The following is a 27,898-nucleotide window of genomic DNA, read 5'->3' on the forward strand; positions in this document are numbered from 1 at the left end:
GCCCTGTTCATAGATTTCGTTTCCTTATGGCTTTTGATTAGTAAGTACATGCTGAACTATAGTCTACTCTATGCACAAGTTGCAGCTTAATTAAAATTGATTTAAAAACAGTTCAGGTAAGTAAGCACTAACCAGTGTGTGAAGATTCACTGAGTTAAGTTACGCTAACTTGCATCGTACATATATGTAATATATGGCAGTAATAAGAATCTACTTCTTTATTTATGTTTGCTTTGTTTTTGTGCATTATCTGAAAGGGCTTAAGTATCACTTGTTTGTGTATAGCGCTGCATTGTCACTTCAGCTGTTTAGGGCCTACTATGTGTAAGGTACATTACTTGTTTTATTTTTAAATCAGTAGAATCCTGCTTTTGAAAAGTGACGACATTATGTTCTCATCCTCTGCCTGGTCCAGATGCACTGGAGCTTTTGCTGTATTGCACAGGATCCACAATGATTGCTTTCTAAAGCCTGTGCCTTAGGTAGTTGTTTTTGTGAAGTGGTACAGTAGCATTCTTGATCTGCAGAGCTGCATATGAATAGCCAGTATTAAAAATCCAGCATCAAGGCTGCAAAACACTTTTAATACAGGACTTGACTAACAAAAAATACTGTTTATTGAACTCAGTTGCTTCTTTAATAGAGCAGAAAAATAGGAGTACCTGTAACAGGGATTACATGGGAAGTATAAACTGTGGGATGGTCTCTACCTTAATTGACCTACACTACTTATTTTTCCTCTGTTGTATGAACTACTTTCAAACTGGCAAACCACAGAATTGACTAAAAGAAATGTCACCTATTTTTTTGGCCCCTCCCTGCTCATACTTACTGTAAAGCAGCATTTGTTGCGTTTTTCATAAGCTTTCCATGCAACTTCTTAAATACCACTTTTTGTTCAGACAAAAGTGTTGCTCATATGTGCTCAAAATACATGGTAATGCGATATGAGTGCCTACTGAAACTCAATATAGTGTTCTGAGATGGCGCTTTCCATTTTTCTCTTTGTAGGCATTGAAACCGTTCCTATAATCACAATGTTATCAGAAGGGAAATTTTGCTCAACTAATAATTGCTTTGCAGTTGAGACACCACCACAAGTATTTAGCTGCTGAAGTAAGCTGTCGTAGAAATGAGCCTCCCTCCCTTGACTTGGCCCATACCTATGATCTCTTAGCTGCCATCATCACACAAATTCACAGGGAAAGGATCCACTCCCACTCATTAGCATGAAATCAAGCGCCAGATCTTGGAAAAAATCTGGTGGCAGACCAGCAGGCAGCCCAATGTGGGTGAGCCATCTCCACACAGCGCTTCACAGGGCAGGCTGCCTGTTGATTCAATTGGAACGCCTCGTCCCTGGGGTGTAGTGCTTGGTGATACTCAGCCTAGGGGCGATGAATACATGGATAACTATGCTTGAATCCACATTCCTGGAGAAGGGGTGCAGTCTGCTGGACAGCCAAAGATAGTCAGAGTTTTTAGCTACTGTTACTATGTAAGCATCCAGGAGTACTACAAATAGTTCCCAATTGAAAAATCAAACCAAATCCCTCCTCTGCTTTTCAGGGTGTGGCAGTCCTTTCAGTAGTCTGATTTGGAAGCCATAGCCTGCTAGTGTCTAAAATTGGCAATTGCAAAAGAAAAAAAAAGAAGATATTTCCGCCCAAACAACAAACAAGCAACCCCCCGGAAGGAATGTGTTGGTTTTGACGGGCCCCACATACATGTAGTGTGTGTTGATACTGAAAATGAAAACTTGGCCTTTACCATGCAGTACAGCTGAACGTGGCATGATGTGACTGTAGGATAAGCATAAGAGGGGAAAAGCAACATTTCAGTACTGACACACTTTCCTTTGGGTGTTTGGATGGAAGCATTGGTTGAAGTGAATTAAGCACAACTTCCTCTGTTATTAAGCTATATAAAAATACAGAAAAAACAATTGGAACTTGCTGCAGTGTTCTAAAATATCTTCCTACAGACTTATGAATTAAAGATTATGTAATAAATTATTTGAATATTGGCTCAGCTGGTAAAGAGAAAAAGTATAATCACTGATGATGTGTGAAAAGCCACTGAAATACTACAGGAGACATCATAATGTTGAACGTCCCTAAAACTTTTAGCTGCTCAGGTTTCTAAGCAAAACTTGGCACCCTGCTGGAAGTCCCAAGTTCCATGTGTTGAGAATGGGCAAAGTTGCATGCCCATTCACTCACGAGATGGAGAATATCTGAGCCAATGAGTACGAAATGCTAAATCTGTCACATGATAAAGAGTGTAAAGTGGTTGAAAACTGCAGGATAGTTATGTCAGTATTTTTTTAGGGGAAAACATGGTTTGAAAAGTGTAAACTGAGATTGCTCCCTGGGACAAAACAGAAAAAAAAAATACTTTGCTCACTCATTTTTGAAATCTCATCTCTTGTCTGGGTTGGAAGGGGAGGATTCTGCAGTGTTCGTTACAACAGTATTTTTTCTTATCCATGGGCAACGGAGGAATCAAAATATAGGAAGTATGCTTTCTTTGCCAATATTTGTTTTCAGTATCAGTTTATAATGGCAAAAATGATGACATCAAATTCATTAAAAACAAATCCATGCAATCTGGTTTTTGTTTTCACTGTCCAAAGATATCAGTGGTAAAGTCTGTTTTTAATAAGTAGCTAATGAGCCACCGAAATAGTTCTAGTTGCTCAGATTCTTTTTGGGAAGATTGATTAAATTCTTGTGTATACTACAGTAAAAAAGTAGATCTAACAGGAAACATTACGAGCCAATCAGTCTTCCACTCATGAAAGTTCTTACACTGAAACTAATGAATATTGCAGAAATTCGGAATGCAGAATAGGACTGGTATGACTTTTCAAATATAGTTGGAATTTGTGGAATGGTAAGCATTAGCAATCTTGCTTGTTTTTTAACCCTACTGTGACTGGTAGAGTAATTTAAAATTTTGTGGAGTTCTTACTCTGCTGACCAGAGGTACAAAGTACACAGACCAAGCATATGGAGATGGTCTTACTCTGCTATAGAAGGATTAAGAGTTTCAAGTTAAGATCAAAAGTGTGCAATATATAAGATCAAAAGTGTCAAATATATGTAACACATCGTGCATCTTAATTTACCTTCAGCAAATACCACATATATAACATTGTCCTTCACTTTGCATGTTAGTGATGCAAAGGAGTTAAAAGTTTAGACTTTGTCTAAGCCACACGGTAGTGTTACTTCTTGTTAAAATACGTCATCCACAATAAGCACTTAAGGGAAATTCAAAGCTATTACAGCAGATGGCCTGCCAAAAATCTTAAGTCATTTATGACAGTCTAATAATGTTAAATTCTTTGAACATGTGTAAAAATGGGGAACCTTGCAGGTCTAATTCCTGAAAATGTGGGCAGCACAGAATTCTATGAGAACACTGATAAATGAGTTGCATGCAGTTCTTTGTTATGTGCAGTTTCATTTAATGGAGTGTTTAATTGTTGATAGAAGTTCAGCATTTCCTCAAGGAAAGAATATGTTTTTGTTTACCCTTAATGAGATTCTGTGTGGCACCTGCAAGTTAACTTTTTCTTGTCACTGTTTTTGTCTAGTCAGGTATCTCCAAATTAGTTTTAAGCAGAAAATTATGAAAAGGACTTCACTATTCTAAAATGCCACATATGATTTGCCTTTCTTTCCTAAATGAAACATGCACGATCATGTAATAGTGCAGTACCATAAGCTGCTTGTGTAGACCTTTTCTGTTTATTTTTACTACAGTCGTTCTTTCACACAGCATGATTCTTTTGATCCATCTGAATCCACATCACTTTAAAATTATGGAGTGAAGTCCAAGTCACATGTGTGATACAGTTAAATTTTGCTAAAATATCTATACTTTTTCCCAATTTTCTATTCTGGTAGGTTTACTAAGGAAATTCTTAATTTCTTGCTTCAGTATTATTTCAACTGGAATCTGTGGTATCTGTGGTATATCAAGCTGTCCCTGAAGGATTTTATTCTGTGTTTATCTGACACATAAGAAAAATTTTTCTAGGAAATACCACTGAGTAGTATGGTTGACTGGAGTAGAAAATATGTTGCTATTAGGCTGGAATGTAAGGCTTAGCAGAAGAGAAAAGCAGTAGACAGCAGGAAGAAGAATCACGATACATTTGTCATTAAAATACTTGAGTGTGCCTGGAAGTCCAAGTAGGTTTTAATGTTTTTACAGTGGAATTCATATGTACGTTTAGTGCAAAAATATTTACCTGGTTTCATACTACTCAACACTGTGCTTATTGCTGTCAGTGTGATTTTTCTAATACATGAACATTTCCAAATCAATTTATGGTCTGTTGGAACTTTATCTTCATCTTATTTGTAGAAGATTATTTTTTCTAGGATTTTTATTGGGATAGGACTTAACTGTTTTTACCATTTAAGGCTGCATAATGTCCCCAGCTGAAACATTTTCAAACATTTAGACTACAGCTTAATAGTTCGTTTTGATTCCTGTTTCTGGACAACAGTCAAATATGAGACTGCTAAGCTTGGTTGTGTCCCCTTACAATAAACTACTTTAAATTATGCTAGTTTCATTCTGCTAGATAGTCTTCACAATCATATTCTCATCGTTTTTGTTGCCTTTTAGAAGAAAGTTAGTACTGTAATTCGCATCTACTCACTTGTTTAGACCATGTTTCTATGCTGAAGGACTCTTCTTTTGAACTGCATATATGTTGAATCAGTCCCAAAACCAAATTCCAAGTCTCAACAAAATAATAAAAATGCGCCATATAATTATTTCTTCTCTTTACTTATGGAACTTAAAAGTCTTTCCGGCTTTACACCATTGCAGTGGTTTGGATCACATTGGACTTCGGTGTTATTTCACTAGAAGTAATACATTAATAACAAGATAGTTCCCCCCTTCCTGCTAATATTCTTAAGTCTTTTTTTCAGCTCTTTGGCTGAATTTTACTCTCCAGGCTGACATTATCCTCAACTTTGTGAGGTTAGCTACATTTAAAAATAGGTTTAATAAAATTTGCTGACTTGTTTCTAAGAAAAAAGTTAAAAAAATAACCCAACTCACCGTTGCCACTTTAAAAATTCTGGAAATCACAGTTTGCCTCGTAAAAATCAAAGGCCTTTCACTGTTTTTTAGGAAAATGCATTTAGATTTGTGAACTTGATACAGGATATGTTCACTAGAATTTCTTATGTTTTGCTTCATCTTGAACTGTCTGCCTGCGTATTCTGTTCTTTTCCATCAAAATATCTGTGGGCTTAGAGAGTGTACTTAATTGCTTGAAAGATCTGAGGTTTTTTAGTTTCCTGTGGTTAAGGAACTTGGAAAATTTAACAGGAAAACAGTAGCTGTTAACAAATTTTCATGTTTGAGCAGTGTAGTTAATAGTGGCTGGAGAATTTCTGGTTCAGCATTCCACCTAACTGGATGAGGTTTGAGCAATGATCAGGATTATGCTTTTTTTATATGTTGCTCCATATTTTTCAGTTTGATTTCCTTGGCATTCATCAGTTGAGGATAGTGACCTGACACAATTTACAGGCGTGTCAGCTCCTCTGTTGCAGGAGACATAGGGACTCAGAATCTATTTTGGGGACCAGAAATTTTACCTCTTGCCAGACAACTGCAAACAGTATATTTTTCTCATTTATATAGACTTTATAAACTGCTTGCATGAAAATGACTAGAAAACATTCTTTTGTAGTAATTACTTAAAATTCTAATCTTTCTGCTCTCGACCTGGAAGTGACTAGAGCCTTGGAAGATCTCCTCTTTTTTAAATTCCTTTGGTTCGGTATCTTTCCAGATGGTCCTCTCTACTTACTTTCTGCTCACCTATGCAAGTCCAAGAAGATTGTATGTAGAGCTGATGCCCCACTACCAACTCTTATTCTATTGGGCTGTGGGGTTTGGGGCAGAGTTTATGCTTCTGGCTGCTCTGCAGAGGTAGTGTTTTGATTGATAGTAGTACACCAGCACCTTGTTCTTGTCTCTGCTCTGCAAACCTACCAAGTGAAGGTTCATCTATGTGCACGATGATTCCACCTAGGTATGAGACAAGGATCTTGTGCAGCCCACTAGGTTGCATGCCTCTTAATTTCATCAATGTTTATGATAAGAAATTTGTTCTGAAATACTTCTTTTCTTCAAATGTCTCTCTTCCCCTACTTTTACAAATTGCTGTTTCTTCCTAATTAAGCGTTGATCTCTCTAAGGCATGATTTGTGATTGTGTGCTTTTGTATCAATAAACTTGCTAACATGAGCTTAAGAATTTCTTCCAAGGATGAGGAAACATGATCATTTACACATTTCTTCAAATATAGAGAACTATATTATTATTACTTGGGGAAGTAGGTGCTCTGGTGCTTTTTCAGTTACTGTGGTCTTTATTTGACACGGTTTAGTGCAGTTAGTTTCTTCTTAAATCCTACACTTCATAATTTTATTACCCAATAACATAAACTGTGCTGCATTCCTTAATCTTTCTGTAAAATAATATGATATATCCTGTGCCTTACTATATCTTTTCATTGTTATAAATTGCTTTAGAAAAATACTTTGGAGCTCTGAATGCTTCCTCTTCAGTGAAAAATTTCTGTGGCATGAGAAGAACTGTGTGCACCTCTTCTCATACTCTATACATTCCTTGTGCTTCAAAAATACTGATCTAATGATTTGTAGGTAATTGGCAGTTACTGAAGTTTCACTGTTAAAGTTGTTTCCTTATCATACCTTTATATTACAAAATCCTAGCTTCCAGTTCTTTATTACAATTCTTTAATAATCTGTCAGTCCTTAGGGAAGTGAAGGCAAAAAATTAAAAATACTTTAAACAAAAAGGTTGAGTTAAAGCCAATGTTCTGCTTTTACAACAAATCATATGTCTTTGTCTCTAAAAGACAGCTACCTTCCATTTCTTAAGCCTGATTTTATTGTTGACTCACTCTGAATTATGCCACCAGCTCCAGATTGCTTATGTTTCTCTGATAGACTCTCATCATTATGGCAATTCTCTCTGGTCCTCAGTGAAATTTTCTCTCTAGCCAGCAAAAGGAGGAGTTTCCCAGCTTGGCAAGATTTATACTGATCTAGAATAAATGATAAGATTTTTGTTCCAGTAACAAGCAGTGAGTCAGTTCTTCCCTGAGGTGTCTGCAGCCTCCTTAGAACAAGTATTAAAACTCTCACAGCTGTACAATAAAGCAGGTGAGGGACTGAGCACCCCAGAGCTGTGCTCAGTTATCAGAATTGCATGTTGAGTTTATTTCTGCGTGGATTTATGATCGTATTGCATCAACATAAGGTATATTCTTAAGTAACAACCTGTTGCTTTTTTAACTTAAGAGAGTTTTTATGGAATTATTGATTAATATTTTCTGAAAAAACAGACACCCAGAACATGGTTGGTGAAAACAGTAGCATTGGGAAAGGAATGGCACAGGAAGGTTTCAGGCTGAGAGCTTTTACTCCCTTTAAAAGTGTGTGTTTGCTAGAGCTACCTGGATGCTGCACCTACTTAAAGGAGAAAAATGTGCATCCCCTCAAAACATTTTCAACAGCTCTGAGACTAAAAGCCGATCTTTCCCACAAAAAAAAAAAAAATAAAGTTCTGGCATGGTGATAGCTTCCTGTGGTTTGAAGTGTTTCATGCCGCTTAACTGATAAAGAGTGGTTGTAGTTTCACCAGGAGAAACTTGTTGGTTTGGGCTGCCTGCGCTGCAGAGAGGCCATGAGTAGGCATAGCGGTATGGCAGGCTGTTTTAAGAGCAAAGTTACAATAATCTGTGTTTTCACAAAAAGTAAAGCCGGTTTTTGCTAGCTCCCATATTCCCTCCAAAAAGTTAAAATTCAGCTGTGGCTTTTCAAAGGCAGCTTAACCTCTATGTCCAGAATGTGTCTACAAAATATTCTTTACTTTTTCTCTTTTTTTTTTTCCCCCATGTAACTCAAGTAGATGAATAGGTGTTGGTCAATATTTATTAAAAAAATTCTTTCTTCCACAGATAAGTGTGGTGGTTGTGTGGGGTTTTGTGTTCTATTTAGTTTGTTTGTTTTTGTTGGCTTACTTTATTTTAACAGTGCAAGCATATGAAAACAGCTCATATCCGCAGTTGACCCATTGCTCTGTATGATCTGTTCCCTTCCCTGTCAGCTGAGAATCCCCATCTCCAATTGAGTTGTGTTCCCCAAATATTTAAGCACTAGAAGCAGAGCACCTGTTGGGTGTCTCTTCCAGACAGTTTAAAGGCTGCGTAATTCTTGATCCGTGTGTGCTCAGCAGCGACAAATTTGACGGTTCTGATTTTACAGTGCTAGATAAACAAAATAGCCAATAAAGTCACCAGATTGGTGACAGCTGAGAAACTCGGTGGTAGATGTACATATACAGCCAGAAAAACAAAGCCAAACTTGCAAGTGGAGAGAGAAGAAACATAAAAGCCTGTGTTGGAGCATGAGATGTTTTCAATGGCTGAAGTTTCTCAAACCTAATTCATTTGATTGAGGCAAAAACTGTTTTACATTCAAAGAGGCTTTCATTCATTAAAATTTGAAGAATTTTAATGGTACTTGAGATTTGTATGCCTTCCTCTAATTGTGTATTTTGGATTAATGTTTTTGTGTGGGTTGGTCTTATGTTTCGTCCCACAGTAGTAATGTGCTGTGCTAGCCAAGTAAAACTTTTGTGCTGTATAAGGGGGGAAGAGAAGTTCCTGTATATATTACTACATATTTCCTATTCCCTAGGTCTTTTGGTCAAAATAGATATGCTCTTAGAGGTTCTTATTTTTGTAAGTATAGCATACTGGGAAAGTAAAATGATAAGGGCACGCAGGAGCAAAATCATTTATAGGGAGCCTAATGAGTAAGAGATGCCCATAGCCTGGAACACTATATAATCCTTCAGGTTCAACGCTGGAGATTGATAACACCATGAACTGGTAATAGAGCACACCCGTTAGATCTCCTGTTTGCATCTCTGCCAGTGCTAGTGTAATTCTTACTCTATTTTGTAGTGTTGAAAGGCAGTCTAGTCTTCAGTGTTCCAAGCAGAAGAATTCTTTGGCCAGAAGACTTGCACTGCCTGCAAAATCCAGCTATCCTTGTTCTTCTGTCCATCTCCTCCTTTTATCTAAATCCTCCCGTTATTTCTTGTTAGACAGTGTGTATACTAGTAATGCTTTTCGCCATTATAGTTAAATGTTAACTGCATAGACTGTTTCTATTTTAGTAACCTTTTTTTGCATCAGTCTCTACTGGTAGCTTCTTTCCCTTTCCTCCTGATAATTTTAGAGCAACTAAATGTTCATTGCTTTGCTACCTGCTTGGGTGGGTAATGCCTAAATTTGCTATGGTGTGTTTCTTGTATTGTATGAGCAAAGGGAGAATTATTAGCTAGGATCACTGAGCTGGTAGGTTTAAAAGTGACGGTTGAAACTGTACTTTCCTTTTTAATGTACCATCACACTATCATAATCCTGTTTAATTTCCCTCTATGGTATTTTGCAAAATAATTCTAAAACTGTTTTAAGGTTTTCCTTTGTCAAGGGGTTCTTCTATCCTGTTTGACTTTTTTTTTTTTTTTTTTGGTATGTATTTTACTTTGACTGATACCCACAGTCTCTTTGTACTTACTGTTCTACCTCAGCTATGAACATGTTCAGTAAGACCAGACTTTATAGAAAATAGTCTGGTCTGCTGTCCTTGGAGATTTCTCCTCTTTTCTCTCAGATTTGATGGTAAATGTTAGTTCTGAAATCTTTCATAAGAAAGAACAAGACATATCCTGCGGCTTAATCTCAGAGGAAACATTGCCTTAAGTAAATATTACGTATTTCTTCTTTTTTCCTCAGAACACACTTGGAGTTTCTCTAGGTTCCTTTGCTTTTTGATAGTCAGACGTGCACGCAGCCCAGGAGCTATTTTCTTTTAGTTACAATTGTAATGCCCAACAACTTTGAAAGCGTGGGCTGAAGCTGGGTGGAAAAATTCTCTGGAGTTTGTCTGCTTCTGCAATGCTACTGATACAGTGCGTGGAAGAATTCAGATCCTGTTACTTATTGCAGGGATGTATTAACTGGTATCACCTGAATCCCCATTGAGATCTTCTGGCTATCAGTGCACGAGGGCACACTCCTTTCTTTGTCACACCTGGCCATTCCTTGTGCTTTTTCCAACTATGTTTCAAATTAATTTGTATTTATTTTAACTGAAAATTTTTGAAACCCATTTTGCTATATATAAATCCTACTGTAGCTTGCAGAAATCTCACTTCACACTTGGTGATGGGTTTTACTCACCTAGGGTACTTGAATTTGCCTAGCACTTTCAGTGTAGGACTACAACAGTAGCATTTCTTTTTCTTTTCTGTTTTAATGTATGGAATGCAATGCAAGTCTTCATTTACCTTCCTCTTCATCTAGAGTACATCTGGGTATATTTCAGATGCAAACAGATATACACTAGATGAAGGTAAAAGACGACTTGCATTGCACCTGAAGCATTTATCTAATTTTGTTTCTTTGAAGTTCTTTGACCCATTTGGGCACGGAGTTTGGATATACCACTGTACTGTTTCCATAAATCCTCTTTTTCATATTACAGAAGTAATTCTGTGTGTGCCATGAGTATGGATGCCCAGGGTCTTGTGTGCCAAATAGTTTTCAGGGACAAGAAAGAAACAAAGTGTGCTGTTGCATTTAGATGACATATCAACTTTAGTTAGAAAAATCAAAGAACGCCAAGTGGTCTATATGCTTTTTTTTCTGGTTTTGTGGTCCCATGTGAGCTTACAGAACACAAGTAATTATTCATGCTATGCTGAACAATAGGAAAGTTTTCTGTAACCCACCTTGTAACGCACATGAATCATGGAAAAGCTTTTTATGATTTGTCTCAGAAACTGTAAAGGGATAACTTTTAACAAGCCTGAAAGCTCTAAGATTGGTGGGGTTTGTTTTGTTTTGATTTTTTTTCCGGGGTGGTGGTGGTGTGGATATTAAAAAAAAAAAATTAAAAAAATCTCTATATCTCATTGTTACTAGAAATTAAAAGTGACAGGAGGTGCCACATCCTTTTGCATATTTCAGTGGTGCTGCTGCAGCCTATTTTCTTCATATTTTCAATGATTCTTTGGGCTTTTTTAGTATGGTTGTGTTTGTGCCTTTGTCTATTGCTGTTAAATGTGAATGGACTGATGGGTTGAAAGAGACAAGTTGCTCTTGTGCAGCAAAACAAATAGAAAGTGAACTGTCAGAGAGGAAGCAACTTGAGCAATAATTCTACACTTGATGAAACCTAGAAATCTGACAATCCCCTTGGATCTTTATTTGACACTGCATTGAAGTGAGTGATTGCCTTCTCCTGTTCAGAGTAGCACCCGTGCATATGTTTTAACTGTTTTGCTGACTCAGCATTGGTTTATCATAGCTATGTGCTATTTTATTTTGTGTAGGCATTTAAGTCATACTACTGCACTGAAATCTGAGTACATCCAGAACTTGATATTGTTTTTCTTCATAATTTCTTCAAGCACAGTGTGAATGGAGAGTCATAATTTGGTTTTTCTCTTCTTTCACTTACAGGGAGTGTGCAAGAGATTAAGGACAGAGAGGGTAATTTTCTATTTTGGACATGAGGTTTTTTGATATGCTTTGGATGATACTAGGGAAAGGACTTCTGTTGCCATACCTCTTCTTCCAGGGAAGTTATGTTTTTGACTGCATTTATTGCATTTTTGTGGTTCCTAAAGCCCTGAACTTCTGGGTGAAGCCTGCACCCCAGAGCATTCTCTTTGATATCAGATAAAACAAATAATCTCCTGTCTTCTGGCCAATTGCTGTACAAAGAAAGATAATGTCCTTCATCCTTGTGCAATGTGGCAGCCAGCAGCTTGACCATCAAAAACTGAGTTGAAAACTGTTTTATCCTTGAGATAGTGAAGACTTTACTTTCTTGAGAAATCCTAAAGTTTTTCTGGATTTTGGACAGGATTCAACCCTCTGTGATTGTATTATTGTCACTCAAAGGAAGAATGCATCATGACCGTGAATTCTTTTGAAGTGATATGCTTTGAACAGCAGTGTCATATCTGGCTTGTCAGAAGTCAGCCAGTTCTTTCTTCTTGACCTTATTTCCTCCAGGCCTTCTCCTCTGGTAGTGGAGAAAGATGTTGAAAGATGTTGAAGAATATGTTCAAATATGTTGAAGAATGAATAGGACCGGTAATTTGTCTGGTTTTGGTACTTGAGACTCTGTCTTATGCCTTGTTCAGTGTAGTTGATCATGCACTGGTGGAGTTCACAGTCCTGACGGATATGGGATAGACAAAGAGTAAAGTCAGGACCCTGAGTTTTAGGAAAGCGAACTTCTAGCTCTTCAAGGAGTTAGTCGCTAGGACCCCTTGGGAAACTGCCTTCAGGGACAAGGGAGCAGAGCAGAGCTGACAAATCCTTAAGGATGCTTTCCATAGAGTGCAAGAGCTCTCAATCCCCACCTGTAAGAAATCAGGAAAGGAGGGCAAGAACCGACATGGCTGAGTTGAGACCTGCTGGTCAAACTAAAGGGCAAGAAGGAAATGCACAGGCAGTGGAAGCAGGGACAGGTGTCCTGGGAAGGGTATAGGGATGCTGCCTGGTTGTGTAGGAATGGGTCAGGAAGGTCAAGGTGCAGCTGGAGCTCAGCTTGGCAAGGGACGAAAAAAATAATAAGAAGGGTCAGGAGAAGGTTGAGGCACTCAACAACTTTTTTGCCTCAGTCTTCACTGGCAACCTCTCTTCCCACAACTCTCAAATGGATGGACCACAAGCCAGGGACTGGGGGAGAAAAGTCCCTCCCACTGCAAGATCAGGTTTGTGAGCACCTGAGGAACCTGAACATACAGAAGTCTATGGGACCTGATGAGGTGCATCCCAGAGCCCTGAAGGAATTAGCTAATGTAGTCACCAAGCCACTCTCCGTGGTATTTGAAAAGTCATGGCAGTCAGGTGAAGTCTCCGGTAACCGGAAAAAGAGAAACATCGCACCCATTTTTAAAAAGGGTAGAAGGGAGGACCCTGGGACATACTGACCTGTAAGTCTCACCTATATGCCTAGGAATATCATGGAACAGAACCTCCTAGAAGCTATGCTAAGATACATGGAAGACGGGGAGGTGATCCGAGACAGCCAGCATGTCTTCACCAAGGGCAAGTCCTGCCTGACCAACCTCCTGGCCTTCTGTGGTGGAGTGACTACATCAGTGGACAAGGGAAGAGCTACAGTTGTCGTCTATCTGGACTTCTGTAAGGCCTTTGACAGTGCCCCCCACAACATCCTTCTCTGTAAATTGGAGAGATATGGATTTGATGGGTGGGTGGTTTGGTGGATGAGGAATTGGTTGGATGATTGCATCTAGAGTGTAGTGGTCAACAGCTCATGTCCAGATGGAGAACGGTGATGTGTTGTCCCTCAGGGGTCCATATTGGGACCGATACTGTTCAGTATCTTCATCAATGACATAGTGTGATTGAGTGCACCCTAAGCAAGTTTGCAGGTGATACCAAGCTGAATGGTGCAGCTGACCCACCTGATGGACAGGATGCCGTCCAGAGGAACCTGGATAGGCTGAAGAAGTGGACCACTGAGGTTCAACAAGGCCAAGTGCAGGGTTCTGCACCTGGGTCAGGGCAACCCCCAGTATCAATACAGGCTGGGGTATGAAGGGCTTGAGAGTAGCCCTGTGGAGAAGGACTTGGGGGTACTGGTGAATGAAAAACTGGACATGACCCAGCAATGTGTGCTTGCAGCCCAGAAGGCCAACTGCATCCTGGGCTGCATCAAAAGAAGCATGGCCAGGAGATCGAGAGAGGTGATTCTACTGTACCTGGAGTACTGTGTCCAGCTCTGGAGCCCTGAGCACAAGAAAGACATGGGCCTGTTGGAATGTGTCCAGAGAAGAGACACAAAGATGATCAGAGGGATAGAACACCTCTCCTATGAGGACAGGCTGAGAGAGTTGGGATTGTTCAGCCTGGAGAAGAGAAGGCTCCAGGGAGACCTTATTGCAGGTATTCAATACTTAAAGGGGGCCTACAGGAGAGGTGCGGACAAGCTTTGTAGCAGGGCCTGTTGCAACAGTACAAGGAATAACGGTTTTAAACTAAAGGGAGGTAGATTCACACTAGATATAAGGAAGAAATTTTTTTATGCTGTGGGTGGTGAGACACTGAAACAGGTTGCCCAGGGAGGTGATAGATGCCTCATGCCTGGAAACACTCAAGGTCAGGTTGGACGGGGCTCTGAGCAACCTATCTAGTGTAAGGTATCCCTGCTTATTGCAGAGGAGGTTAGACAAGATGACCTTTAAAGGTCCCTTCCAACCAAAACTATTCTATGATTCTGTAGTTCAGCTGGTGACCACACAGGGGTGTTGAAAGTCACTTCAGGTGTGATTGACCCTTTTGAGACTCTAGAACTGGCCCCTCTGAAATACTGAGAAGTTTTTGATATGGGCTGGTGAATAATTTCAGCCAATAAATCCAAATGTATTTCTTTTCTCAGTAGTCTGAAGGGAGCATTTGAGGTTCCTGCTCCAAACAACATGTTGCTATTACAGTGTCCTGTAACATCTTTGTAAGGTAGGACATCACCAGGACTCTGCTCTGTAAAACTGCTTCAATTCATTGAGAATTTATTTTCCTCTGTCCTGTTTTACATTGTCCTGTCTTTAATGCCATATACTTGTCTGTCTTCCTGCAGCAGAGGCTGATTTAAAGTTGAAGACACGTAGGTGTGCTGGAGACATGGAGGAAGAGTGCTTTTGGTTTCAGCCAGTGGGCTGATCCCACACTCATGAAATTTATCCAGGTTTAACAAGGTGATTTGTCCTGTGGGGGGAGTGGTGCAGTAGGTTAGCAGGCCTTGAACTGGGGTCCCTCTGTTGGAGTTTCCATTCTTAGTCTGTATTGGGGATGGAGGACTTGAGGGGTCACTGTTTAATGAGGTTGTGGACTGACAAAGAAGGTGACTGGTCATGATTTTAGTATTTTCCTCTGCGCTGAACATCACTTCAGGATGACAGTGGCTATGGGAGTATTCACTCGTCTCTGTTGGTAGCCACAAAATGAATACCAATCTGTTAGGATTTGTCCTCACTACCTTATTACTGTTGTCATATAGATGAAGGTGAAGCTTATCAATCTGATGTTTTGAAAACATGAGAGCAGTGTCACTAGTTATGTGTCTTAAAATTGGTAGTTTTTACCTCTTCCTCCCTTCTTTTGTAGTGCCTGTGCAGCAGTATGGAAACTGAAGAGGCTACAGCTTTAGCTCACACTATCAAATGCATAGATTCTTTTACAGAATCACAGAATGATAGGGGTTGGAAGGGACCCCTGGAGATTATCTAGTCCAACCCACCTGCTGGACCAGGTTCACCTATTGTACTAATTTAGCATTAAAGTATTCATACAGTTAAAAATTAGTGTATTTATTCCTTTTTTTCTCCTCTGTCCTAGTTGTGTGTAATGTCATTCAGGTGCCTTGAGTATTTAATTATTTGCATTCAGTTATTCTGCTGCTGTCCCCAGTTGTTTCCTATTGTTAGTATTACAACTGTCTACCTTGTTTTTTTCCCCCACCTTTCACATTACCTCTTCAAGGTTTGGGATTTCTTTGTGCTTCTGTGATCTCATACAACATCAGAGCTATGGAGCCTGCTAAGTGTAAATTTGACTTTTTTTAATAATCTCCTTGTATTTTCATCAACAGCTTCAGATGATTAACCAGTCCTCTGGATATAAGTGTGTACTGGTACTAGAGGTCTGTTTGTTCAAAGATACCTTAATTGAAAAATAAAATGTAAAGGGAGACCATACCCATAAGTATAAGCAAGAGGGGGAAGGGAGCAGAGCTATGGTTGAGCTTTCAGCCTTCGTTCTGGATTTCAAGAGCTCTGAATACTTCGTTTGTTAGCATTAATGTTGCACTAACTTTGGGTATTTTTGCATGAGAGTGTGTGTGTTTAATCAACTAAGCATGAAATCCCTTGCTTCTGTTTGTCCCTATTAAATAGTGGCAACAAAAGAAACAGACAGGAGATGGGTCCAGAACAAAGCAGAAATAATGGAGTATTTCACCCCAAAAAGGAGAGTGAAACGAGAAGTACAATGAATAGGCAAAGACAGACTCAATGGCTGGAGGCAGTGTAATGTGTTGGAGAGAGTAGTAATTCAGAGACGATTGCTGCCCAGAGCTTCCATCTGTGATCTCTGGGTGGCATATATATCAGAAATGTTTGTCCACCCCTGCTACGGACACAATATTCAATGCTTTTCCCAGAAAAAATTTCTGTAGAGCTTTAAAGGGACACTGTCTAGGACTGTCAGCTCAAATACTGATCCACCTAAAATCATCTGGTTGGGATAGAAATCCCTAAGCAGGAGTAGGAACTGGCTAACTTCTTCCCTTAGCTCTTGTGTGTGATGATACATGCCCATACAGCATGAATGCACACATACAATTAAAATGAAAGTAACAGTGATGCTGAATATTGCATAGTTTTCTGCAGGCTGCAGCATATAATTACTCCCTGTTTCCTGGATAAATACATGCTTTTTTCCAAAACTGGCCAAATACATACATTTTTTTCAAGATACCGCATTACTTTATTTTCAGTACCTTAAAAGATACTTGTTCATTTAAAAAAAAATAAATTAATAAATTAACTCTCAACTCTACCTGCCTGCCTCTCAGAATGGTTTGGGTTGGAAGGGACCTTAAAGATCATCCAGCTCCAACCCCCCTGCTATGGGCAGGGACACCTCCCACTAGACCAGGTTGCTCAAAGCCCCATCCAACCTGGCCTTGAACACTTCCAGGGATGGGGCATCCACAATTCTCTGGGCAACCTGTTCCAGTGCCTCACCACCCTCACAGTAAAGAATTTCTTCCTAATATCCAATCTAAATCTCCCCTCTTTCAGTTTGAAACCGTTACCCCTCATCCTATCAATACACTCCCTGATAAAGAGTCCCTCCCCATCTCTCCTGTAGGCTTCCTTTAGGTACTGGAAGGCTGCTGTAAGGTCTCCCCAGAGCCTTCTCTTCTCCAGGCTGAACAACCCCAACTCTCTCAGCCTGTCCTCACAGGAGAGGTGCTCCAGCCCTCTGATCATTTTTGTAGCCCTCCACTGGACATATTCCAACAAGTCCATGTCCTTCTTGTGCTGAGGACTTCAGAGCTGGACGCAGTACTCCAGGTGGGGTCTCACCAGAGCAGAGTAGAGGTGCAGACTCACGTCCCCTGACCTGCTGGCTTCCAGGAGGATCTGCTCCATGATCTTGGTGGGCACAGAGATGAGACTGACTGGTCTGTAGTTTCCTGGGTCTTCCTTTTTTCCCTTTTTTAAAAGTGGGGGTTATGTTTCCCCTTTTCCGGTCAGCAGGAACTTCACTGGAGTGCCACAACTTCTCAAAAGTGATGGATAGTGGTTTAGCAACTTGATCCTTCAGTTCCCTCAGGACCTGCGGATGTGTCTCATGAGGTCCCATGGATCTGTGTACCTTCAGGTCTCAAACCTCGTCTTCTACAGTGGGTGGTTCTTCATTTTCTCAGTCCCTACCTTTGGCTTCTGTGACTTGGGCGGTTTGGCTAGAGCCCTTGCTGGTGAAGACTGAGGCAAAAAAGTCATTGAGCACCTTAGCCTTCTCCATATCCTGGCTGACCAGGTCTCCCGTTTTCTTCTGGAGAGGGCGCACGTATTCCCTAGTCTTCTTTTATCACTGACGTACCTGTAGAAGCTTTTTTTGTTGCCCTTGACGTCACTGGTCAGATTTCATTCTATCAGGGCTTTAGCTTTCCTAACCTGATCCCTGGCTGCCTGGATAATTTCTCTGTATTCTTCCCAGGCTACCTGTCCTTGCTTCCACCCTCTGTAGTTTTTGTGTTTTGAGTTTGTCCAGGAGCAACTTGTTCATCCATGTAGGCCTCATGGCATTTTTGCCTGACTTCCTGTTTGTTGGGATGCATCACTCCTGAGCTTGGAGGACGTGATCCTTGAATATTAGCCAGCTTTTCTTCTCCTCATTCAATGTCTGTAAAGAGTTTTGAGTGTGATGTTCTCAAAAATCATGAAAACTGACTTTGTTTGACATGTTTCTCCTTTTAAAGTAAGGACTTATGCCGATAGGAGGAAAGGGCTCCAAAAAATGTTGTTCTTTTTTTATTGCTAGCAGTGGGTCTGAAATACACGCCCATATGCCGAACAACTTTTCAATGACTATGCCAGCTGCTCTGCTTGATCCTATATTTGTGGTAGTCAAATGTTTTCTTTCTGTCCTCTCCACCACTCCCTCTGAGTGGCCTCATTTGGGTTCAGAATTTGTTTTATAATGCCTAAAAGGCAGTCTTTTATGGGACAGTCACTCATTGAGCAAATCAGGTGTGGGAATTGATGAAAGTGACTTCGAGGTCCATATCTGACAACTGTTTCAAGACCAGTCAGGCTGTTAATTAAATTTCTCTTATGCCCTTTAGGTTGTCCAAATGGAGTGGAAAGTACGCTGGTTTTGGAAAGGACTGAGTGCTAGTTGTGAATTGAGTAACTCTCAATTGTTCTGGTATATTTGTGTTTTGGATTTCAGGAATGGCTTCTTTAGTTACTAATACACATTTCTTGCAGTTTGGTGTATTTCAGACTGCACTGTAATACGTGATGATATCTTAAATAATGGTGTAGCTCTAGTCCATGCTGTATAACGTATTTCAGGGTGCATTTCCTGTCCATAATCAAATGCAGAATATAGGATATAATGTTATTTGCATGGTCAGTGACCTCTGAATTTTCTACTCTCCACAGATCTTGTGCAGCTACTAAATGCAGCTGCCAAAGTAGTGACAACAGAAGTTTAGTCTCTATAATGGATGGTTAAACAGCCCTGAGTTTGTTAGGGGCCAAGTAACTTTAAGCTGCTGAGAGAACAGGCAGGCAGTGATCGGACTGTTTGTATAATGATATTTCCAATGGAAGAGATGTTCATTGAGCTGGAGTAAGGAGGATTATGAAACAATTTTATTAAATTTAAACACGTTATTACAAGTATCCCCTAAAATGTGCTCTATGATTTCTCACATCAGCCAGGGGTAAGTGCTATACTCAGCAGCTTTTTGAAGCTAGAATATTTGAAACTTGTCTTCATTCCAACCAAACAAAAATATCTACTGAAGGAAGTTAGGTTTGCAGAAGGAAAAAGTCATAAGCATAACAAAGGTAAGGGAATCATATCAAATAAAATATGAGAGTGGTCTGGAGGGAGCCATTTCCCTGTCTTCTGGGGTTCTTTGTCTGCTGTGTCTCAGGAACTTTCATGCCTGACTGTGCTTACTAGTGAAGGATGAGTAAGTGGGTGGTAGGTATATGTGTGCTGTTTTGGACATGCAGCTGGACCTGAATTTTTGATTGTGTGTTTAATCAGCAGCATGTAAAGATTTTCCAGACTTAGCTAGACTTAAGGTATCCGCACTAAAGAGATACTGAACTTCACAAAATGAGCCTGTGGAATCCCTCTGTCACCCACAGAGCCTCCATATGAGTTCTACAAAGAGCAATAATTATCTTTGACAGAACTGCAGATTATTACATGTCATCAGGGACACAAAAGTTGTGTTTGGTTGCATAAGAACTGGCACGGTGTCTGGACAGAAAGAAGCACAGACTTTCATCAGCTCATCTATTCCTTTATGGTTTTGAGTATGACATCAAGAAATTGTCACAAAGGTGCTGTGCTGATGGGGACAAATTGAATTCTTTTTAAACGCTGGCTGCAAAGGGTCAGACTCACAGCCTCAGGAGCTCTGGTGAGCTTCGAAGAATTTTGTGTGGCCTTCAGCCTGATATCCATTAAGTGGAAACTGTTTGAAGGAGCTTATGTTGTGCAATGAACTCAACTGGCCTTTCTCACTTAAGTAGCAGAGTAGAATATTTGCTGTGGCTTTGTAGAATCTGAGATAAGTATAAGCTGATGTCCATGAATAAAGCTAGAAGGCACGTTTACTGTTTAGCTATAGACACACATATAAGGGCAAACCTTGAAAAAGATGATTTTTGAGTCAATATTTTAATAGAGGCAAAACTTTTATTTTTAAAATCTGTTGCCTTTGTTCAGCTTAACTACTACTGTAAATGTTTTTACTCCTAAAATGTTTCCTGTCACATTTTTAAAAGGAGTTGAAGAAATTTCGTAACTTTCTGTGAACTTAATGCTTCTTTAAACCAATGATGACTGTTTCGACAGCATGTACAATAACTTACCATATATACAGAGTGAATCAAGTAAAAGTTCTGCATTCAGTGAGCTGTCTTTTTATAATCACATTCTCTTTGGATGACTTGCTTGCAGAGCCAGACCTCGCTAGTTGCAACGGTGCCTTACTGATGTCTGTTCAGTTTGTCTGCTCCTCCAGTAGTCCTTAATGAGAGATCCTGGGTAGTTGTGTAGATGAACTAGGTTAAGGTTGTAAAGGCTGGATTTCTTTACCCAATGGGGTGACTGGCTTGTGGTTAAGATGGAAAAAAAGAGCTGGCACTATGTAAAAACAGAATGAGTGAGAGAGAAGCGATTGCACGAACACGTTTTCCCTTCCTTTTTATAGCAGATTTATTTCTCTGATGGGAAGGTGGCATATTTGGGAAAAAGGTATTTATATATATCGGGGTGATGGAGGTCTGTCTGGGACATTAGCGGGTAATTATACCTCATACTTAAATATAAACTTTGTAGCTTTCCCAGAATGGTATAAAAATTTTCCGTATTACATATAAATAAAGTTCTGATGATGAACCTTACTAAGGGCCTAAAGGACCTTTTGCATGAGCTTGGCCTACTTTGGCAATACTGTTTAAAAAACGGAGCAAAACTCTTACGTAGGCTTTGTGCAAGAGATTTTTTTGTTCTTTATATTGTGATTAATTTATACTTCTCCAGGAAAAGTGAGAGATCTGCATATTTGTGACTAGAGCTACGCTTAGCAGAACTTATTTCTTTACAGGCTGTACTCTTTAACAGCTAATATTGTAAGGTAATACACATGACAAAGCAAGCTCCAAGAAGGAGCAAAGTTCTCTGAATCTTTCATGTGACAACAGGTAGAGGCCTGGCCAGCAGCTGCTCAGGTGCTGCTCTGATGTTCACACCAGGTGTTGCATGAAATCAGTACAGGAAGCATACTCATGCATACTGAAGTGTAGAGTAGAGTAGAAGCCATGCCTGTGTTGGTGTATGTACGCTGTTCATGCTATTCAGGAAATGGATTTCACTTTCCTCAGTCCAGCTCTATGAGGTTTAGGTGAAAAGTTAACAGGCATTTTGATGTTTTCTTATAAGGCTGTTCCAGATTTCAGTTGATGTGGTCTCAATATATTAATTGTTGATTTTTGTCAATAGTTGGAATAATAATTTGCTTCCCTCCAATGCCTTTAAATTTATAAACTTGATTTTTAGAACCTCATCAAATATACATTTGCAAAAAAAAAATTAAAAAATTAACTGTTCGTTTTGGTTTTGTTTTGTTTGTTTTTCCTTCCCCTGACAGTGTTTCAGAGCACTTTGCTGCAAGGGACCACCACCACCACGACCTGAATATGACTTGGTTTGCATAGGCCTCACTGGTTCTGGCAAGACAAGTCTTCTGTCACAGCTTTGCAGTGAAAGCCCAGAGAATATAGTGTCAACCACAGGTAGGATGCTTCCTTTATTCTGTGGTGTGCTGTAATGTTGCCCAAAGGTAACTTTGAAACATATAGTAAAGGTGGTAGAGAACTTCAGCTTAGTTATCTTGTTTTTGAAAGTATCTAATGGATTGCCTTGAAGCTACCACTGCTTACTCTTTCAGCATTTGGTCACGCGTTGGGGGATATCCATGAAAACATACAATTTGGAATGTGTTGAAAGTCAAAACATACATTGTGGTGGAATGAAGTAGAACCATTGGAAACATACAGTAGCAGTGTAAACACACATTAAAAGGTTTCTTTCTTATCTTTTTACTTCTGTTTTTTAAACAGTCTTGTTATATGGACAGAAAAGAGGAGAATGTGCTATAAAATAGAGTGGGACAGTGATGCTCTGAAACTTGAGATTTGTTTCTTCTCATGCTTGGTCCATACTGCTGTGTGGTATATGCTACCATCCAAAAAAATAAATGTAGTCTGGTGATGATCCTTTCTTTTTAGATCAGCAAAGAACCTTGTTTATGTAGTAGGGACAGATTGAGATCAGAGAATCAATTTACAAAATGTTTCAGTGTCATTGAGAAGATACATAAAAACAGACACAACAGCCACAGCCAGAAGGTATCTTAAGTCCAAAAAATTTGAATATGCAGGCTGATATAGATGAACCAGAATGACTAATACTGAAAAGAGTATTTTGATTAAAAAAACCTGCAAAACTCCCAAAAACAAAACAGCACCACAAAACCCAAAAATAAACGTGGAGTGAGAAGAAGGAATACCTGTCTGCAAAGTTCAGAAAGAGGGCAGATTAGGTCATTGAGATGGAAGAAATCTGGTTCTGTGGCTGCAGCGATTTACCAAGGTTGGTTTGCTAAGGGAAGAGATAGTGAGTGTTCTGCAAATACCTTGTGTTTATAGTTACATGGCTTTATGTTGTATCTATGGTTCATGGGCTTGAATTTTATGATTGTCCCTTAGCAACCCTAACTAGTTTTCAGTGTATCATTGTTTAAATTGCAAGAACATAAGGTTATTTAATATAACTGTAAGTAAGCAAAGTGAAACAGGTGCAAGAAAATACTGGTTTTTTTTCTGCAATGAATAGTTAAACAATTGCCTTCATAGTGGTGTTATTTGGAGTGTTAAAGAGATCTGACACTTCATGGTGTGGAGAAAGTGTCAATGCATAATAACTCAAAAGGTTAGAAGGAAATTGTACAGTAGTTCAGACCTTTTTTTTTCTTTCCCCACCCCCTCTCCTGAGCCTTATCTTTAGGGGTTCACCTGCAGTTAGTGCAAATTATACTTTTACACTTTAGACCCTGAAAAAAATAGTAACAGCAATGTAAACAGCAGTATAGATCTATCAAAGGAAATAATGAAAATATGATTAATTTTAAAATTATATTTGTTACATATTTATAGATAGTTCCAAGAAAATACCATTATTTAGGCAGGCAACTTGAGGAATGAAAATGGACTCTGGAGAAAACTAGGCAGTATCTAAACCAAAATTATGCATATCTAGGCTTATTATATCTATGCACATTCAGCTTATAATAAATCTACCCATATGCACCATATCTGTGCTATATCAGAAAATATTTTTGAGAATCCAAAAATACAATGTGACAACTTCTCCACTCAGTTTTCAAACTATAACCTGTATTTTTGCTTTTCTCATCAACACTACTCGTGTCCATTCCAGTTTTTCCTCCTTTATAAGAAGAGTTTAGGATTTATGACAACAACAAAAATATTTCATAATTATTCCCTTCAGATTTTCTTGCACTTTCCTCTACTGCATCTAGCACTGGCCATGGTTGGAGTACTGGAGTATCTTATTGGTCTGATCTGAGAGAAAAAATATCTTGTTCTGTTAAATGATAGCTAACAAACTTGTAGTGAAACACATTTTTTCAAAACTTCTTTACTCAGTTCACAGGTATGTAATCATGTTGAAACTGCTTGTGCTAGATGGAAATTAATGTCTGTCTGGACATCTATGCTGAAAGAGCAGACATAATTTTTCCTATATAAAGAAAAAATATTATATGTATGGATGCAATAAACACGCAAAATTTAGTATATAGTATACTGATGGATTGCTGGGAGCTTTTCACATTCCCTTTCTCTCAGCTATCTGAATTTTCAATTAAGGGAAAACATCACACTTTAAAAAAAGTTTTTTAGTTTTAAGCATGTAGCAGGCTAACAGAGGAGTCATAGATGCTTCTAGTGTGCTTGAAACCATTTTAATACATACCACTTAGGTCTGTAAAAGGATCTTTCTGTTAATAACATTTGTAGACAGGATTAATACTCTATGTGTAACCTAAACCTGTGAAGTTTAAATGTAAAAAAACAATGATTTGAATTACATATTGTCTTTCACTTCTCCGAAAAATTGCAGAAGGATCACTTCATATTACTAGTAGTTTGAAACCTAAACTTTAGATGCATTAAACTTCCAGATGCATTAAAATATGGCTTTATAAAGTTGTATTCTGTACTAACTCCTTCCCAAATGGTAGATGTGCTGGGTGGAAGATTTGTGCTGAACATTATATGTGCCAAGTATTTAATAGTATCATTGCAAATTTCATCCCCCCTCCCCTGATATTTAAAAACATCATAAACATCATATTGAAATAGAATTTCACATGGAAAATCCTGGTTCTTGATGAAAAAAGTAGTCTTTTCTGAATGTATGCAATTGATTTCAAATGCCCACTTTAACAAATAACTTACTAATACTCTTTATTTCTGTTCTTAGGCTTCAGTATAAAAGCTGTTCCGTTCCAGAATGCCATCTTGAACGTAAAAGAACTTGGAGGTATAGCGTTTATTCACTTGATTATAAAAACATTAAGTGTCTAAATCTTACCATACAAAACTGTTTCAAATTTAAAAATGGTAAATCAGTGTGGCTGGAATTCAAAATCTGTGTTTTATCACAACAGATAAGTTGAGAAAAATGGTACAAATGCAGACTACAAAGAAGAAAAAGTAAAAAGCAGGAGGAGTGGAAGGCGTGGCATGTCACCTTAATGTAATTTCTTGGATTTCAGTGGATAAGTTATACAGAAATACAAATTGGACTGTAATTGTAGTACAGCTCACATTGCAGCTCAAGGATGTGTGTTCCCTGTGTTTATTGAACGTATAAGCTTTTACTTATGAGCACTCAGGTAACTTATGAGGCTCATGTAACTATTTGTCAATAGTTAGGTAAACATTTGGCAAAACCAATATATTTGCTGCATTGCTGAAAGTATTGCAAAGGCAGCCAACTTCCAATGGATTATATTCTTTGAGATCTAGTGTCTTGTTGGATTTGTTGGGTTGTGGAGGGATGGTTGTTCTGTGTTTGTGGTTTTTTGGTTATCTGTATACAGGTAAGCAATTTGGCCGCCCAGTTCTGACCCTGAGTCTTAAGTGATCAAGAGGTAGCTCTGTTAAAAGGAAGAAGACACTCTCCTAATGAGAGTTCTTGTGGAGTGTAATTTCATCTAGCGTTCTTCTAATCAAAAAAAATATGTAGATCTTCTTTATGTTCTAGAATCTTTGTAGATCTTCTTCATTATCTATGTAAACACAGTAGAATGAATCTTGAGAATGTTCATTAGGTTTTCAGCAAAGTTGAAACCTCTTTTAAATGCTCTGCGGTAGAAGTTAACTTGAAGGAAGTTTCATGAGATCAAATCAAGTTTCATGATGGTTGTCTTATCTGAAACTGTTTCAAGAAGGCTTTGAGATAAGCACATATTAAAAGGATAGCATTTCCTGTATACTACCATTGTTCCATGGATTTAAATATACATGTTCTTGTTTGAGCATGTATCCTGTAAAAGAAGCAGAAGTTTGCTTCGATAAAGGGACCACTCCACAGGGATAGTGTTTGTTCTGCTTGAGTGTGTTATCTTCATAATGTGCACTTAGGTCACTTTGGGGATTTTTTTGGAAATAGGGTGAATCATTTGCAGCCCAGTTTATACATTCTGCTGCCTAATCTCTATGAAATACATAATTTGTACAGGTAAGTGCAGTTTTTGCATTGAGAATTGAATCTGAGTATTCTATAGCAGATCCTTGTTAAAGTCTCTTCCATAACCTTTTCTGATCATACAACTTTTATTTTATGCAAGTATGTGTGTTATGAGAAACCTTATCTCAGTGGAGTGCTTTGATGTCTCATGACAGGATGTTCTGAAGTAATACAGAATATTTGATATGTTTTTTTCACTCATTTATCTCTTCCCAAAGACAGAAGAATTGTCAGAATTTTTTTACTCCACTTGTTCATTTTGTTCCCTTTAACTGTGGGTGTTTACACGTGTGTACTTAGGAATGGTCTGGTTTTTTCTATGAGATATTGTAGAAAAACACTAATTCTGGTAGCTTTTCATTACCTACATAAGGGAGGTTAGGCAAGCTTCCAAAAGTTTTTCTTCCAAAAGCTGAGGGTCAGCCTTTAATCTTCTAATTGAGAGATGTGTTCCTTTTGTTGAAGGTAAAGCCTGAGCTTTCTGGAGTATGCATGGTTTCTCTCTTGGTGCTGTATGAAAATGAAGAAAAACATCTTTCATATTTAATCACTGCTAAATTTTATTTTGGAATTTCTTCTTCTGGTGTTGAAGAGAAGCCCCTATTTTTGTTCTTATTCATGTTTTTTTGCCTTCAGTTGTGTTACGGTATTGTTATCTAAGTTCTCTTCACTGTAGTATGGAGGTCTTGTCCGGACATTTGATCTTGGAAACTTGGAGGAAGGTAGAAAGGCATCTATTTTTAACAATCACTGTCCGCTGTTGCATGTTATTCAAAGGGTGAAGTTCTAGACTGCTTTAATTTTTGATACTCTGATTTAAAATTGTCTTTTGGATTTAGGTAACTGAAGGCTTCATATGTCTTCGTACAGCAGCGTATTAACAGCAGATATTAGAAAAACTTAGTGCAAAAGTCATAGTGTTTGAGGTTCTTGTGTACAGCAGCCAAGCAGTTATGTGAAACAGATGCTGACTGCATAGTATCCTTTTTGTTTGGTTGAAGCAGTACCCTTCCTCGAGGTCAAAGATGGTGCTATTTTTTACTATCCTGGTTCCCTTCTGAAGCCAGGTTTTGTTTCTTCATTTCTGTACAGATTGTAAATTTTCAGGCAAAGTATATAGAAAACAGTCTCTTCTCTTTTTTCTCTTCCTGGTCTGATTGTCTCTTCATCATCCTTTAGGATTAGGGACATAGAGCCAAGTTTGCTGTGCTCTTTTTGCAGAATTTTTTCTTTGAAGAACATGATACTAGAATATTTTAAAATAAAAATCCTATTTATATTTTTTTTGTTATGTTTGTTTCCTAAAGCAGGCTGCCTTCCTACCGGAAAAGAAGGTTTTTTTACCTAATTTTATAAATGTTAAACATTTTGTTTAAAAACATTGAATTTGATCCTGAATAAGGAAGTATATATATAGATTTCGAATCAATCATAGGCCTGCTTGAATTACTTGAAAAGGTCTTGCTTTATTTACTGACGAAATTGAACTGCCCATTCTCTAAGTTTCTATTTTGATATGCAGGCTGGGTGGAGAATGGCTTGAGAGCAGCCCTGAGGAGAAGGACTTGGGGGTGCTGGTGGACGAGAAACTTGACATGAGCAGGCAATGTGCACTAGCAGCCCAGAAAGCCAACCGCATCCTGGGCTGCATCAAAAGAACTGTGGGCAGCAGGTGGAGGGTGGTGATTCTGCCCCTCTACTCTGCTCTGGTGAGACCCCACCTGGAGTACTGCGTCCAGCTCTGAAGCCCTCAGCACAAGAAGGACATGGATCTGTTGGACATGGACCTGTTGGAATGTGTCCAGCGGAGGACCATGAAGATGATCAGAGGGCTGGAGCACCTCTCCTGTGAGGACAGGCTGAGAGAGTTGGGGTTGTTCAGCCTGGAGAAGAGAAGGCTCTGGGGAGACCTTACAGCAGCCTTCCAGTACCTAAAGGAAGCCTACAGGAGAGATGGGGAGGGACTCTTTATCAGGGAGTGTATTGATAGGATGAGGGGTAACGGTTTCAAACTGAAAGAGGGGAGATTTAGATTGGATATTAGGAAGAAATTCTTTACTGTGAGGGTGGTGAGGCACTGGAACAGGTTGCCCAGAGAATTGTGGATGCCCCATC

At 38.9% G+C, this 27,898-nt stretch overlaps 1 protein-coding gene across 4 annotated transcripts in view; it reads left to right on the forward strand.

The window, feature by feature from the left end:
* ARL15 (ADP ribosylation factor like GTPase 15) overlaps positions 1 to 27,898 on the forward strand; it is a 230,504-nt gene that overhangs the window by 63,208 nt on the left and 139,398 nt on the right. For all 4 annotated transcript variants that reach the window (XM_054186919.1, XM_054186921.1, XM_054186920.1 and 1 more), the window contains 2 exons: positions 21,594 to 21,738; positions 24,512 to 24,571. In XM_054186919.1, coding sequence (XP_054042894.1) covers positions 21,594 to 21,738; positions 24,512 to 24,571 — 205 coding nt within the window. The remainder of the gene's footprint in view (positions 1 to 21,593; positions 21,739 to 24,511; positions 24,572 to 27,898) is intronic.

This window comes from Rissa tridactyla, chromosome Z, assembly GCF_028500815.1.
Source record: "Rissa tridactyla isolate bRisTri1 chromosome Z, bRisTri1.patW.cur.20221130, whole genome shotgun sequence".
NCBI classification, from domain to species: domain Eukaryota; kingdom Metazoa; phylum Chordata; class Aves; order Charadriiformes; family Laridae; genus Rissa; species Rissa tridactyla.